The 17,352-nt window shown below is 35.8% G+C and overlaps 1 protein-coding gene across 1 annotated transcript in view; it reads left to right on the top strand.

Annotated features, from left to right (window-relative positions):
• The window catches only part of LRRK2 (leucine-rich repeat kinase 2), a 244,601-nt gene that overhangs the window by 158,872 nt on the left and 68,377 nt on the right, over positions 1-17,352 (top strand). Inside the window, exons 34-39 of the mRNA XM_006888199.1 lie at positions 864-1,051; positions 2,129-2,283; positions 3,446-3,592; positions 3,889-4,080; positions 7,666-7,812; positions 13,966-14,066. Coding sequence (XP_006888261.1) covers positions 864-1,051; positions 2,129-2,283; positions 3,446-3,592; positions 3,889-4,080; positions 7,666-7,812; positions 13,966-14,066 — 930 coding nt within the window. The remainder of the gene's footprint in view (positions 1-863; positions 1,052-2,128; positions 2,284-3,445; positions 3,593-3,888; positions 4,081-7,665; positions 7,813-13,965; positions 14,067-17,352) is intronic.

Genomic DNA, 17,352 nt, shown 5'->3' with positions numbered 1-17,352 from the left:
CACGAGTTGTTTATACACACCCTGTTTCATGTTCCCAACTAGCCATGTGGTGAAAGTCAAAATCAGTAGCTAGGGAAGCCATTTTGAACAATAAAGCCACTATATTCCATTGAGAGTTTCATAGTCTGGAATATACTTTCTTTAGGAATATATTGTAGTTTTTAAAATATGTGTGGTGTTGAATTGATCTTTTTATTGCTCTTGATGAAAGTTTAAGGTTCACAAATTTCAGAAGCTTTCAATAATTTGTGATCTGAATGAATTCTCTTCAGTCAACACTATTATTATGTGCCATTGATTCACCTTTTGAAGTAATTTTATTTAGTCAATAAAATATTGCTCCTAATATTAACCAAATATGAAGAAGAGGGATTCTTCAGGGTTTTTTTAACATTTTACTGTATACCAAGAATTTCCTACTTTGGAAAAAGAAAGATGGAGAAATTTATTGTCAGCCACTTAGTGGTACTAGTATGGTAGAGCTGTGGTGATCTGGTGTTTAAGAGATATGCTGCCACCTCAAAGGCACAGGGTTTTAATCCGCTAGCTGCTTTGCAGGAATAAGATGGGCATTCACCTCCTATGCAATTTATTGCCTCTGAAAATCCACTAGATAGTCACTTACGAATTGGTTTCTGTTCAACAGCGTGTAACAAGGTCATCAACATGTTGAAGATAAGTTATAGAGGTGATACTCTGCTGGACTTTTAGGCTACAAGATAAGTGGTAATATTAGGTCTTTGTCGTACTTAACATTGTTATATTGTTCTGATAATTGTTACTGAACAAAGAGATATTAAGTGCTTGAAGTTCTGAGCTATTGAGAAAATACAGTCTAGTGACTGCAAGTTTATATCTTTCAGATTTTGACAGTGAAAGTGGAAGGCTATCCAAAACATCCTAAAGGAATTATTTCACGTAGAGATGTAGAAAAATTCCTTTCGAAGAAAAAGAGATTTCCAAAGAACTACATGTCTCAGTACTTTAAACTCCTAGAAAAATTCCAGATTGCCTTGCCAATAGGAGAAGAATATTTGTTGGTTCCAAGCAGGTAATGCAAACTTTGAAAATATAATTACTGCATGGAAATTTACTAATTATGATATTATTTTAATAATATTAATTAATTTAATAATAAAGTAATTTGAGCCTGTGATTAAATACATATTATTTATTTTTAGAGGTAAAATTTTGATTGAGATTTAACATGTGCTTTTAATGAAAGCACTACAGTTGGTACATTGAAGATATAGTAAACAACTCCTAAAACATTACAATATAATTAAGAAGGTAAATCCCAAAAGGAGTAAAATAGAAAGCATAAAATTACCTTATTTTATGTATATAATTATTATTTGCTTTAGGAGTATGTAAATTATTTCAGGATATATGTTTTAAAAGCAAGTATTAGAGATTATTTTACATATGTAAGTATACATTGAGAAGTCTTTTTTTTTTGAGGGCTTATCATTAAAAAGTCTTAAGCAGTTTTAGCACAGAATAGTCTGAGGAGAGAAAGATCATAATGGAGGCTTAAGTTCTAGTCATGTACGGTAGAAAACTTTCACATTACTTTGCAAGCACATGAGGAGCTCTGGTTGTGCAAGGGTTAAAATGATTAGTTGCTAGCTGAAAGACTGATGGTTCAAACCCACCCTGTTGTTTTTCACAGTAGAGAGAAGTGACAATCTGTTTCTATATGGATTTACTAACTTAGAAAGCTTATATGCAGTTTAACTTTGCCCTGTATGTTTGCTATAAGTCAGAATTATCTATGGATATGTGTTTGGTTTTTGAATAAAAAAATATAAATTGCATTGATTAGTGAATAGAAGCCAATTTTTAAAATATATGTTTTTCTATAACACCTGTTTTTTTTAATTTGATATACCTTTTTAATGTTTTCTATATAAAAATAATTATAATTTATATATTGGTGTACATAGAATTACTGGAGAAAAATCATTCATCAATTGCATTTGAGCATGCATTTACACTGATTAAAGCACCACTGAATCTTTTAAGCAGAAAGAGTAGGTAGCAAACATATCACAAATATTTATCATTAATTCATCATTTATACAAATTACTTCCTGAAGTTGTATGATAATGCTGTTTTTCCCTTTAGTTTATCTGACCACAGGCCTGTGATTGAACTTCCACATTGTGAGAATTCAGAAATTATTATTCGACTATATGAAATGCCGTATTTTCCAATGGGATTTTGGTCAAGATTAATCAACCGGCTACTTGAAATTTCACCATACATGCTTTCAGGAAGAGGTGTGTATTTAGTGCATGTATAGTGGTTACAGAAATATGTTAAAGTTAATAATATACTACTTCGTAGAATTTGATTTTTCTTTGCAAGACAACTGAAAATCAGAAAACAAGGCTGTAAAACCTCAAGGTAATTATAAAGACACATTCTTGTACACATATGATTTCATATAATTCACCAGGTAGAATATTATTCAGGTTCTCACATTTAAAGTCTATTTGTTATTTTCTATCCATAATTCCAAACATGAGGGGCATTTTCCTTTCAAGCATAAACATCTTTTTTTTCCCCAAACCAAAGCAAACTTGAAGCAGCAATTTTAAAAAGTTGGGATTTCCAGAGCCAATCCTTGGTTAAAATATGCAAAGCAAAAATAAAACAAATTGAAAAAATGTAAACAGGACTTGGCTATTTAATGACCAAAGCAGTGAGAAAAAATGTCTTGTTTAATTTTGTTTCTAAGAGCTGGGTTTAGGGCTGTTGTACATAGTGTCACTACGGGTCGCAGGCAAGTAGACGGTACATGACAGCAACAATGAGGACATAAGATCAATAAGGGCGGCAGGCACCAGGCACCCATGGTGGTTATAGCAGTACCTCTTTACATGGTACCTGAGGGATTTACAACAAAAAAAGGAAAAGAGTTCTTATAACACTAATTCTTCCTTTGGGAAGAATTAGGTGTTTTAATGCTTCAAAAGGAAAACATCCCCCCCCCTTTTATTGGGTAAACTTTAGCTTTTTATACATGTTACTGTATTTTGAAATAAACTGTATCTTTCTTCTATGGTATTCATCTTAATTAACATTTGGTGGTTATACTACGTCAAAACATTTAGAAAATGTGGGTATCAGCATGATTCCTATTTTTTTTCAAGTTATGAGAACTTGTGATTTTGTTCATCTATTAGATATATTAAATTTCTTCTTAACGTCATGACCCCAAAATCTATCTTTAGTTATAGATTGGTAATTTTTTTTATTGTGAAAGTAAAAATAAAATATGAGATATATCCAAAAGATATGGATGTATCATTAAAGAACCCAGTACATTCTTTCAAAATAAACATCTTTAGTCATGTCATTTGAGTTTGCTATTTCCCCCCAATATACAAAATAATTAGTAATTAACATATGTATGTGGGCCTTTTTAATCTCCTGTAGAACGAGCACTTCGCCCAAACAGAATGTATTGGCGACAAGGCATCTACTTGAACTGGTCTCCTGAAGCTTATTGCCTGGTAGGATCTGAAGTCTTAGATTATCACTCTGAAAGTTTTTTAAAAATCACAGTTCCTTCTTGTAGAAAAGGTAAGGAAATTATTCAAAACTCTTAATTTTTCTGCTAAATAAGTGGAAGCATTCTACCCCCCCCCGCCCCAATATGCAGCCCTGGTGTTCTATCTTTGCAACAGTATGGGGCATAGATAAGGTGTTAATGAGCTCTTCTTTGGATCATGTAGGCTGTATTCTTTTTTTTTTAAGGATTTAAAAAAAATTTTTTAAGATTTTGTTGTTGTTAATTTCAATGAACATTTACAGAGATTTTGGATTTCCATTCATTCATTCATTGTTGCACTTTTCTCCCCGCCCACCCCACCCCAAAGGCTGTATTCTTTTGGGCCAAGTTGTGGATCACATTGATTCTCTCATGGAAGAATGGTTTCCTGGACTGCTGGAAATTGATATTTGTGGTGAAGGTGAAACGCTGCTGAAGAAATGGGCATTGTATAGTTTTAATGATGGTGAAGAACACAAAAAAATCTTGCTTGATGATTTGATGAAGAAAGCAGAAGAAGGTATGTACTCTTGCAAATTAGAAATATTTTAAATGTTCCTTCCATATTTGTGAACTGACAAGTTGCAAATTTTAAGAAATATAAAATCTTTCTTATGCTTAGTTGTTCTTGTTGTTGATTGCCTTTGAGTCGAGCATGACTCATAGTGACCCTATCAACAAAAGGCCTGAAGCCCCTGTACAACTATCGACATTTATCAAAGTTCATAGAGTTTCCGGAGACGTGTTGTTTAGGAAATGGATGAATTCAAAGCTTATGTTTCCATTGTAATGCCCAAACTCATGGCCATCAGTTTAGTTACAATTCACAGAAACTCTGAAAGACCAAGTAGAACTGGCCCATTTTCCTGAAGCTGTAAATCTTTATGGACACAAGTTACCCCCTATTTGCCCTGGGTTTAAATCACCCACCTTTTGGCTAGCAGCCGTCAGCATCACCAGGGCTTCTATTACAATTTATTCAGAAAAAGAGATTGATTACATTACCAAGAAAAGAAAAAATTCAGAAAAAATTCAGAACAAATATTATCTTGAAGATTTGAATTCTGTCTTATTAAATAGCATTACTTCATCTGTAAAATGGGAATGCTGCAGTAAGGAACAATTTGGTAATAGCCTATAACGTGGGAGAGTCTAGATAGCATTATGCTGAATTAAGTAACTCAATCACATAAGGACAAATACTGCATACACCCATGATTATGAAAATAGGAGAATAACTGGGCAAAATATGTATAAATGCTCAAAAGAGGAGAGGATGGGGAGAAGAAGAGAAAATCATTAGGATAGCAGAAATCAATATGTAGAGCGGGGTTACAGAACAGGAAAGATTCAATGAGGACTGGAAAAGGCAGGGTGATAATAGACATAGATCAATAGTAATTCTTTATATAAATATTTATATAAAATACAATGTATATGAATGATTGTATAAAACCCAGTGTACATGAATTAAACATAATTGAATTACAATACTTAAGGAAGAGAGCTGTGGGCAGAATGTTAAATTATCCAGGAAGCATCAAAGAAGATGGGAGGAGTATACAGAGTCACTGTATCAAAAAGAATTGGCTGACACAAAAGAATTTCCTGAAACAACATATAACCAATTGGCAAGGGTGATGAAGGAAAAAGTTTAAGCTGCTCTGAAGGAATTGGAAAAAAAAAAAAAAGGTCCCCAGGAATTGATGGCATACCAACTGACATATTTTAACAAACAGATGTAAGCCCTGAACACATTTACCTGGTTGTGTGAAAAAATCGAGAAAATTGACTGGAAGAGATGCATATTTATTCCTGTTCCAAAAAAAAAAAGGTCATCTGACAGAATGTGAAAATTACCTAACAGTGTTACTAATATCACACACAAGCAAGATCCTACTGAAGATGATTAAAAAAATGACTGGACAGAGAACTGCCAGATCTGCAGTTGGGTTTAGAAGAGGCTGTGGTGCTAGGGACATTATAGCCAATATTAGGTGGATCTTAGCTGAAAGCAGAGCATACCAGACGAATGTCTGTCTGTGTTTCTTTGACTATGCCAAAGCATTTGACTGTGTGGATCACAACACATTGTGGTTAACCTAAAGAAGAATGGGAATCCCAAAACGCTAAATTGTGCTCATGCAAAACTTATACTTGGACCAGGAAGCAGTCATCAGAACAGAGCAAAGAAAGTGTGCATGGTTCAATATCAGAAAAAGTGTGAGTCAGGGATATATCCTATCTCCTTACCATTTCAATCTGTATGCATGATAGATTATTCAGGAGGCTAGACTTTATGCAGAGAAATGTGGCATCAGGTTTGGAGGAAGACTTAGCAGCAACTTAAGTTCTGCAGATGACACAACTTGCCAAAGTTGAGGAGGAGTTGAAGTACTTGTTGTAGAAGGTCAAGGACTATAATTTTCAATATGAATTGTGTCTCAACATCAAGAAAATAATGATTCTTACCACTAAGCCAATTGGCAGCACCATAATAGATGGAGAAGAGATTGAGAGTCCCAACAATTTCAAGTTGTTTTTTTCCACAATTAACATTCTTGGCACCAGCAATCAGGAAATCAAAAGACAAACAAAACACATTAGGAAAATCTACTATCAGGGGCCTTACCTGATCTAAACCATGGTCTTTACAATTACTTGCTATGCATCAGAAAGCTGAATAATGACTAAGGATGGTAGAAGAAGAATTTATACCTTTGAGTTTTGGTGCTCGAGAAAAGTATCAAACAAACAGGTTTGTCCTGGAGAGGGTGGAACCAGGCTATTTCTTGGAGGCAAGTATTTAGGGCTCTGTCACATACTTTGGAGATGTATCCAGGAGGGATATGTCCTTGAAAAAAGATATCATACTTGGAAGGGTGGAGGGACTGTGCAAGAGAGGTAGTGGCATCTGCATAACATAGGTTGGTGATAAGTATTCTTCCCGTTCTGATGTCTCATTTCTCTGCATAAAGTCCAGTTTCTGCATATAGATTGAAAAAGTGTGGAGATAGGATACATCTGATGCACACCTTTCCTGTTTTGAAATATGCACTGTTTCCTTGCTCTGTTCGTATGACTGCTTCTTGGTCCAAGTATAGGTTTTGTGTGAGCACAATTAAGTGTTCTGGGATTCCCCTTCTTTTCTGGATGAGATGGATGACGTAGTAACTGGAACAGTGTGCTTGAGACAGTGATATTGGCAGGGATCAGAGCTATTGTACATAAGTTTGCTATGAAACACAGGTGACTCAACAGCATATAATAAAATAGTGCAAACCAATAAAAAAGAAAAAGAAATAGAATTCTAACAAAGCCTATCTCTTAGACTTGCGAGAATGAAAACAGACAATATTTAAAAAACCTTACCAATGTACCTGTAATAGAAGAACTCATTGTCATCAAGTGGATTCTAACTCAATAACAACATATATGTTATTGTTGTTGCATGCCGTCAAGTTGGAACTGACCCATAGCTGACCCACTAGTGGCTTTTCAGAGGCAGTAAACTGCATGGGAGGAGATTGCCCATTCTTCCACAGAACAACTGGTGGATTTGACCCACATCCTTTTAGGATTGCAATGCAGCTTCTTATAACTAGGCCACCAGAGCTGAATATATATATTTATGATAGCATAGAATAGTCCCTCAATATTTCAAAGATGATAATCTTTAGAGAAGCCTGCTGATATATCTTTGTCCCATGGCATGACTTGTGGGTACAAATCTTCAATCTTTTGGTTATCAGTTAAGCGTAATTCTTTTACCACCAAGGCTCCTTTTTATACACTGTATACCCCACGAATGTGATAAAAACAGAGAATAAATAGTGTTCTTCATTGCCTTTGACATGTAGTCTTATGTAGTTGTGACTAATGATAGTCAATGGTTATGGGTTTGTTTTTTTTTAATTAAGTACATAGATATTTAGTGAATCTTTAACATTTTCTAATGTATTCTAGGAAAAAATATTGGTAACAAAACCTAACAGAATGATTACAATTGTTGGTAAGGAATTATTTTAATAAACCAGAGCATGTATTTATTTATGTACGTAACTTTTTTTTTCTTTCCTCTTTAAATCTTTGATCTACTTCTCAGGAGACCTTCTAATAAATCCAGATCAACCAAGACTCACAATTCCAATATCTCAGATTGCTCCTGACTTGATTTTGGCTGATCTGCCTAGAAATATTATGTTGAATAGTGATGAATTGGAATTTGAACAAGCTCCAGAATTTCTTTTAGGTAACTTTTTTTTTTAATTGAGAGTGACAATTAGGGCATAGCAGATTCACCTAATTTTTTCTTATAATTTAGAAAATATTCAAATACCCTGATTCAACTCATAGATTTTTAGTGTTTCCATATATGTATTTTTAGTTTCCTTCTTGAATGATACCCTTTAATACGGCACCATGTTATGGAGTTCGAATAGCTTTCTATAGATTCATATGAACTTGAATTGATATGAAAATGGCCTATCATTGCAACAGATATGTCTGAAATACCTCCTTACATACACTTTAATTTCTAGGGATGAAGGAGATAGACAAGAGATTTTCTTTATGCTGTATTCTTATAAAGAGAATAATTTTTCAAACAATATTTCATAAACACAGCAACTTAAAAGATTAAAGAAGAAATTGCAGGTGCAGTGAGTTTTTTGTTAATGGGGAAGAATAATTTGAAAAAGGAAGATGAAAAGAGTGATATAACTTGAAAGTTGTATTCAATATCACTGAATTGTGCATTTAGAATATATTGAATTGATGTGTATTCTCAACAGTAACAACAAAATAAAATACTTGAAGGAAAAGAATTTGGAATTTAAAAAAAAAATAGAAGCTTTAGAGTGGGACCACAATATAATTTGAATAATTCTGTGAATCATTACAAAGACCACAAAGAATTTTAGACTGATTTAATGTAAAGTATTAAAGAAAATTCTAGTTGTATTATGTGTGGAATTTATTATGCATTTGCCTTTAATTTTAACTAAATTACCCTACCCTGTGAGTTCTTAAAATTGATCACTCAGGATGTAACATTAACAAGCAAAATTTTTCAGATTTTGAACATAAGATAAAGAATCCCTTTGTATCTTCATTTGTCATGTTGATTGTAAATATAGAATGCATTTGAAGGCTCTGGGACTCTAGAATGAAATATATGAGTAATATTGGAGTAACACAAAATGCTGATTTGTTCATGCCAAGTCTCAGATTTACCCAGCACCAATTAGTGTTTCACAAGACTCAGAAAAACACCAAATATTATGTATTCTTCTCTGAAGGAATACAAAACCATTGTTATTGTTATGTACCATTGAGTCGCTTGTGACTGATAGTGCCCCAATGTAAAATAGCTCTGAGCCCTGCTCTATCCTGAACCAACTTTATTGTCTCTGACACATCTACCCCCATTACCCCACTCACTGAGTCAATCTATCTCATCTAGGATCTTTCTTTTTCTGTGCTGTCCCTCACCTCCTCCAAACATGATGTCCTTTTCCAAGGACTGGTCCCATTAGGCACAGTGTTATCCTTTTGGAATATCCATGGGATATTAAACACCACAATTTGAAGACATCAATTTTTCTTCATTCTTTCTTATTCATTGTCCAAATTTCACATGCTTATGAAGTAGTTGAAAAAGCATGGTTTGGGTCAGGAGCACCTTAGTTTTTAGAGAGATTTTCTTGCTCTTTAGCACTTTGAAGAAGTTTTTGAAAGCAGATATGCCCAATGCAGTATATCTTTTGATTTCATAACTGCTGCTTCCATGAGTATTGGTTATGGAACCATGTAAGATGGGATCCTTAACTGGAGTCTTTTCCCCAGATATTATAATGTTTATATTGGCCTATTGATCCAGGGTTGTGAGAGTTTTTGTTTTCTTAATGTTGTGATTTCCAAAAATGTCTAGAAAGTTTCACTTCTCACTTGAAGTTATTTTTATTTTATTTTTCTATTTTTTTCTCCACTTACAGTTTGGATGAAAGTTTATAGTCCATATTAATTCCATTCAACAATTCATACATATTTTATATTAAGTTGGTTACTTAATATAAAAGGCACTTCAGGTAAAGGCACTTTGCCCATGTCCTCAGTCATCCTTTCTTGTCCCTTACTGCCTTTGGAGCTTTGTGTTTGGGCAGATGTTGCCCTTTTGATCTCAGGTTGATATCCTGATGAGAACATTCCTCCGTGCTTTTATCATTGACTCTGCAGTCCTGCCTATTGCTTAGCTGAAAATTAATCCCAGGAGTGGCTTTGGTTGCAGCTACCTAAGGATCGTGGTCTTAGGGGTTTTCCACCAATCCATTTGACATTCTAATATTTCTCCGTAGACTGTGAGACTTCTCTTTGTTCCGTTATACATTTCCTCTATTGCAGGTTGCTATCTGGGCTGAAGGGAACCAGAACAGGATGTATGTATAAGCTTTCAGCTCTCCTCCCTACTCTCTCTCTTTCCTTCTTCCTTTCCCTGTGCCTTTCTCCTACAGTCAATCATATTTCTGATTTAAACACTTAGCTTTCATCCTATTCAAATTCTTGTTGCAAATGGCATTAATAAATGATTTAAAAAAATTGAATATTTAAAGAATATTCTAGAGCGATATAGGTGATAGGCACAACCTGGTGAGCACACCCAGGACTGCATCTGTGTATTGGAATATATCCTCTAAGATCTTGTCAATTCCAGGGGCCTATTTTTTTTTTTGCCAGTTTCTTGAGAGCCACTTGAATTTCCTCCTTTGTCACCATTGCCTGTTGGTCATAATGTTGTTTTTTTAAATTCATCTGCGTCAGCTAATTCTTTTTGGTGCAGTGACTCTATATACTCTCCTTCCATCTTCTTTTAATGCTTTGTGGACAATTTAATATTCTGCCCACCGCAAAGCTTGAATATTTTCTTCAGTTCTTTCAGCTTAAGAAATACTAAGTGATTTGTTCCTTTTAATTTTCTGACTCTAGCTCTTCGTACGTTTCATTATAATACTTTGTCTTTTTGGGCTGGCCTTTGAAATCTTCTGGTCAACTCTTTAACTTACTGATCCTTCCCTTTGCCTTGGCTTCTTGACATTTTAGTGAAACATTCAGAATCTGTTTTGATATTCTTCTTGGTCTTTTCTTTCTCCTATGTCTTTATAATGACCTTTTACATTCTTCATGGATGATATTTTTAATATCGTCCCACAGGTCAACTAATCTTCTTTCATTAGTATCTAAAGCTGGATACTGTTAATACCCAAGGTTGGATACCATTAGTATCCAACCTGTTCTTGATATTATTTTTAAATTCAAGTGGGATAGACTCAAGGTCACATTTTGGTTCTTGTGGATTCTGCTTCATTTTTTTTTTTAAGATTCAATTTGGACTTGCATGTTAGTTGATGCAGTGTTCCACACTCAATGCCTGGCCTTGTTTTAACAGCTAATATTGAACTTTTCCATGGAATATTTGCATAAATATAGTCAGTTTTATTCCTGTCCAGACCATCAGATTCCTGTGTAGACCCTCAGGTGAGGTCCATATGTATAGATGCTGTCTGTTTTTCTTATAAAAAGTATTTGTAAGATTCATTAACAAGCTATGTTATGCAGTTGACACAACCTTGCTTGCTGAAACTGAGGATAGAAGGTCAAGGACTGTAGTCTCCAGTATGGATTGAATCTCAACTTCAGCACACTCTGGGCCAATTGGCAACATCAGGATAGATTAAAATGAGATTGAGATTATTAATAATTTCAGCTTGTTTTGTTCCATAGTCAATATATTTGGCACTAAGAGTCAGAATATCAAAAGACAAATTGCATTGGGAAAAATCTGCTGTCAGGAAACTTTTCAGAGAGCTGACAAGCAAGGATGTCAGTCTGGAGACTAAGGTGCACCTGATTCAGGCCATGGTCTTTGCAATTACTTGTTATGTATCAGAGTGCTGGGCAACTAATAAGGATAACAAAAAAAAAAAAAAAGAATTGATGTCTTTGAGTTGTGGTGCTAGAAAAAAGTATTGAACATATCTGCTGAGAGAACTAACAGGTCTTTCCTAGAGAGGGTGAAACCAAGTTTCTCCTTGGAAGCAAGAATTTTGAAACTCTTATCTCACATACTTTGGGCATGCTTCCTGGAGGGATAAGTTTTTAGAGGATGACATCAGGCTTGAAAGATTGGAGGGATGGAACAGGAGAAGAAGAAGTAATTGTGTGTCAGAGACAGTGAGATTGGCTCAGGATAGGGCAGGGTTCAAAGCTATTGTGCATAGGCTTGCTTTGAGTTGTAAGCAACTCAACAGCACATAGGAAGAGCAACAATAACAACAAAGGGATAGGATAGAAGAATAGCAAGAGTAATATAAATTCGCAAGTTATTGTATGCCACTGAGAGGGAACTGAGACATAGCTGACCTTCCAGGAGGAAGGAGACTTCCCATCCTTCTCTCATAGAGCAGCTGGTAGATTCAAACTGTGGGGACTACAGTGGGGCTTCTTACTGCTTATTAAGAATTTCCTTCTATTTATGTGTTTAATTCAATTGTATGCATCAAGAGTGGATATATTTAAGTGTACTTTATAACTATAATAAGTATTTTATAAAGAAATATTTGTTGTATGTCAATGTAAAGTATTGCTGTGGAATTAAGTGTTTTTCAGGGGCAGTATGTAGTGAGTATTGGATCTTATCATCTTAATCAACTCCCCCAAATGGGAAAGTTGTAGGAGCAGAACAATAAAAAGAATGGTTTGAGCAAGTGTATTGAAGGCAAAAGGCACAAAATGCTGTTTAGGAAACATTTGCCATTTCAGTTCAGATGTATTGTGCAATTAAGAGTTGTGAAGAAAACAACTAGACTAGAATAGAGAAAATGAGAAGTTGAACAAGAACTAGAAAGGGAAGTTAGGGCCACATTATAAATGTGAGATGTAATCTGGATTTTATTTAGTAGACAATCAGAAAAACTTGTTTTGGGACAAGAGAGAGGCAATAATCCAGATGAAATAATGGTGAAACTAAATTGGCAGGAGAGTATAGGATAAGTTGTAGGTAATAAACTTGGGAGGCTTCTCCAAACAGAAAGGAGAAAGCAAGGATCCCATATTGATGCGGTATCCATGGAGACAGAAAGGACGGCTTCATTTTCACTGAGGCCAGGAGATGTGCCCCAATTAATTGCAGGCTTACTTGCAGGGCAGATAATTAAAGATAACTCTTGGGATTCAAATCCAGAATGACAAAAATAGGTTTTATTTTCTTTTTATCAGGTATTTGTGCTTCTGATCTCAAGGAGTTCGCAGCTCTTGCTAAGAATGAGTCAAGCAAATATAGTTATTATGCATCTAATGATGGAAGCAGTGAGGATAGCTTCTCAAAACGGCAGCCTTAGGGTAAGGAGGGCAGGCAGAGAAGCTTCTGTAGGTTGTTGTTGTTGTTGTTTTTTAATTTTGATTTTTTTATTATTAATGTTAATGAACGTTTACAGAGACTTTGGACTTCCATTCGTATTTCAGGGGAGGCTTGAGCATGGCAGAAATCAGGATGATTTGTAGAATACAGCAAGAAGGTTTCAATCTGCTATCACAGAGTCACTATAAGTTAACTTGACAGCACCTAACAATGACCTTCATTCTTCCTTATGACATAGGAGGTCCTAGTACATACCTAGATCTACTAGGTATGCTTCTGCTGTGTCCTGTGTTAAACAATGTCATCTAATTCCCCCCAGTCAGAGATGTTAACATTTAAATGAGACAGAGGCTAAAACCCCATCCCCCATCCCCCCCTGCCAGAGTTGCTTGCTCTATATTCTCGGGAAACTGGCTTTAACCAGTCTATTGGAAACCCAAAGACTGATTTTTTTTCTTTCCCAGAATAAGACGCAAGTGGGTGGAAGCATGCATAGTTGTTCTCGACACTGGCAGAAAATCATCTCCTGAACGTTTCTTTCCTTACTAGTTACTGGTGCATGTCCTTACTGCCTTATTTCGTTTGGAATTTGGCTTTTAAAAAGTCATGAAATGTGGATTCTAATGGAATGTGATTAAAATGTGGAAGAATTTGTCAGTGGAAATCTTCAACACACCCTATAAATATAGAACAGAGTGTAGGAGATAGCTTGGGGCTATAAATGAAAATTAGAATTTTCTGCCTATAGGGATAGTTGAAGTCATGAGAGTAAATGATGTAATTGAGGGGGAGTGTGTAGACGTAAGACTCAAAGGCCAGGCACATATTCTTTAGCTGAGACTAAAAGAAGGAAGAAGTAGCATTACAGAAGATGTAATCCAATGAAACAAGTAGGTCAGGTTTCTCTTCAGTAGCTCTAGCATGTATGTTTTCAGTTTTCTGCTAGAGCAGATTAATTAAAATGCCCTGCATCTTTTTTTCTTTCTAAAGGCGATGGCAGCTTTGGCTCTGTTTATCAAGCTACCTATGGAGGAGAAGAAGTTGCTGTGAAGATTTTTAATAAACATACATCTCTTAGGCTGTTAAGACAAGTAAGAAACTTAGTATTTTTATCTTGTCTCTTAGAGCTCTTATTTTATCTGCATTTGTGAAAACGCAAAATGATGATCACATTTTTTCCCTAGAAATTAGCTCAACTTTCTGAAATCCCACATTTGCTCTGTGTGTGTGTGTGTGTGTGTGTGTGTGTGTGTGTGTGTAAAATGGAATGATGTAAATTTTTGTCTTGTAAGATTCATCTATACATCATCTTCACCATTGTATCTTTACTAGCCAATGGGTCTGTAATGGAACATACTATGAAATTTGTAAGAAATATGGTCTGTTGGGTCATTAGGGGTATGTGTGTGTTCCTAGTTGTCAATGCTGGGTCAACTAAGATTCACAGTGACCCCACTGTGCACCATTGGAACATGAGGGACCTAAGTTGTGTACCTCTTCAGTTTTAAGGACCCGTGTTGTGCAATACTAGGGACTTCTGTCCCTGGAACTCTCCATTAATCAGAATTCAACTGCTTCTGCCTGCTCCCAGACTTGCAACCTAGCAAGCTCCTAAGTTCAAGTCGTCTTTTCCTCTGGTTCTTTATTTTCTGACCCTCAGCAAATTGATTCTTCATTTCATTAAGCATGGTGTCTGTTTTCAGAGTAATAGAGGCTGTGTAAAGTGTGATCTCACATTGCTAATTCAATTGGAAATCAGATGAGCAGAGCTATAATAGATAAGATGGTACCTCTCTCTCTTGCTCTTTTTTTTTTAATTGTTAACTTCAGAAATTGCCTGTTAATTCCTTGCTACAGGATGAGGGGAATCAGCATACTTATCCTATCTCCATTGCTTGCCCTTTTCACTTCCCAGTTTTTGTTAGTTTTAGTCATTGTGTTCCATAGGGTTGGAGCTGACCCATAACTGACCCTCCAGTTGGTTTTCAGAGGCAATAAATTGCGTGGGAGGAGATTGCCCACGTTCTGTGGAGCAACTGTTGGATTTGAACTGCATGCCTTTGACTTGGTAGCACAAATTCTTGCTACTTTCATGTACAATAACAACTATAACTTAATTTCAAAACTCTTGTGTTTTAATGTATCAAGTCTACATATATCATCTAGTGGCTTAGTGGAAAGGTGTTGTGCTGCTAGCTCAAAACCATAAGATTTAAATCCATTGGCTGACAACGCGAAAAAGATGGGCAGTCTCCTCCTGTGCAATTTATCCCTTGAAAACCAGCTGGAAGGTGAGCTATGAGGCGGTTCTGACTTGACAGTACATAACAACAGCATGTAAGACTAGGATAATTTTCATCATTATTCTTCCCTTCTTACTCTTGTGTTTTTTACTTTGTTCTAATATTTATATTTATTTAAAGTTTATGGAATCTACATTTGACGCAGTAATCGTGAGTAAATTATTCATAATTTGTACATAGTTTAGCCCTTGAAACTGAAGACCAATAAATACTACTTACAATTAAAGTTTTATTTGTAAAGAACCAGGTTGACTCATTAAATTGTTGGATGAGTGATTGCAACCTCTGTGACTAAACTTTTTCCATGTAATGGAGGATATTTAAAACATCAAAGTTCAACTGATTCTGTATGTGTTTCACCATCAGTTGATAAGAGTAAGTTGTTGCTGTCATTGTGAGGTGTCATCAAGTCCACTATAACTCATAGTAGCCCTATGGTCAGGTCACCTTGCTGGTCCTCACAATTTCTGCCGTGCTCAAGCTTGTTGCTGCAGTCACTGTATCAATTCATCTCGTTGACAGTTTTCTTCTTTTGCTGACATTCTATTTTTCTAAGCATGATCTTTTCCCTACAACTCGTCGGTCCTAACAACATGGCCAAAGTATGTGATAAAAAATTTCAATGTCCCTGCCTTTCAAAACCACCCTGATTTCTCTTCCTCCAAAACAGATTTGTTTATTCTCTTGGCATATCCATGGGATACTCAATACTCTTTCTCAACAACCATGATTAAAAGGCATCAATTCTTCTTTGGTCTTCCTATTCATTGTCCAACTTTCATATACATACTCTTGTTGTTGTATACCATAGAGTCAGAACTGAGCCATAGCTGACCCTCCAGTGGGTTTTCAGATGTAGTTAATTACACAGCACAAGATTGGCCATCCTTCTTCTGTTGAGCAGTTGGTGGCCTTGAACTGCGTAACTTGGGGATTGGAGCACAGCTTCTTGCCAGTAAGTAATACTAAACAGTTGAAAAATACCAGACCTTGAGTCAGGTGCACCTTAGTCTTGAACATGACAGCCTTGTGCTTGGCACTTTAAAGAGGTCTTTGACAGCATATTTACCAAATACAACAGATCTTTTTATTTCTTTTTTAAAAATGTTCATATATTTCCCCCCACGTTTTGAAAAATCAGTCAGTCATGGATATTTTGTTCTGTAGTGCTAATTATAATTCTTCTAATGTCTGATTATCCTCTTGTTCTATGACATCCTTCCCTTAATCTGTTACAATAAATTGCTCATCATGCATCCATTTTCTGATTGTTACTTCTATGAGTTTTGATTATGGATGCAAATAAGATAAAATCCTTGACAACCTCAATATTTTCTCCTTCATCTGTGAAATTGCCTATTGGTCCAGTGATGAGGAATTTTTTTTTCTTGATGTTGAGGTATAATCCATACTAAAAGTGTAAATTGAAGTTGCAAATCCATAAATCCATGTTAAATTGTTTCTGTCTTCACTCTTTACAAGCTATGTGTGTCATCTGTATAGTGCGGGTTGCTTAAGTGTCTCCTTCCAATTCTGATGATATGTTCTTCTTCCCATGGTCTAGCTTATTTATTTATTCAGCATACAGATTGAATATATATGGAGAAAGGATACCACCCTGAAGTAAATATGTTGTTGTTGTGTCCCACTGAGTTTGAAATGACCCATAGCTGACCCTCTAGTGGGTATTCAGAGGCAAAAATCCATCTGGGAGAAGATTGCCTATGCACCTCCCATGGAGCAGATGGTGGATTTGGACTGCATGCCTTCAGGATTACAATGCAGCTTCTTACCACTAGGCCATCAGAGCTCCGAAGTAAGTATGTTGTTGTTGTTATGTGCCGTCTAGTCGTTTGTGACTCATAGCGACCCTATGTACAACAGCCCTAAACCCTGCTCTATCCTGTGCCAATCACACTGTCTCTGACACACCCATTCCGATTACCTCAGTCACTGAATCAATCCACCTCAGAGAGGGTCTTCCCCTCCTTTGCTGTCCCTCTACCCTACCAAGCGTGATGTCCTTCTCCAAGGACCTGTCTCTCCTTACAACATGTCCAAAGTATGTCAGACG

Source organism: Elephantulus edwardii, unplaced genomic scaffold (assembly GCF_000299155.1).
Source record: "Elephantulus edwardii isolate Elephantulus edwardi_28Jun2011 unplaced genomic scaffold, EleEdw1.0 scaffold00065, whole genome shotgun sequence".
Taxonomy (NCBI): domain Eukaryota; kingdom Metazoa; phylum Chordata; class Mammalia; order Macroscelidea; family Macroscelididae; genus Elephantulus; species Elephantulus edwardii.
Note: the sequence above shows the minus strand (reverse complement) of the source record. Positions and strands in the feature narration are given on the sequence as shown.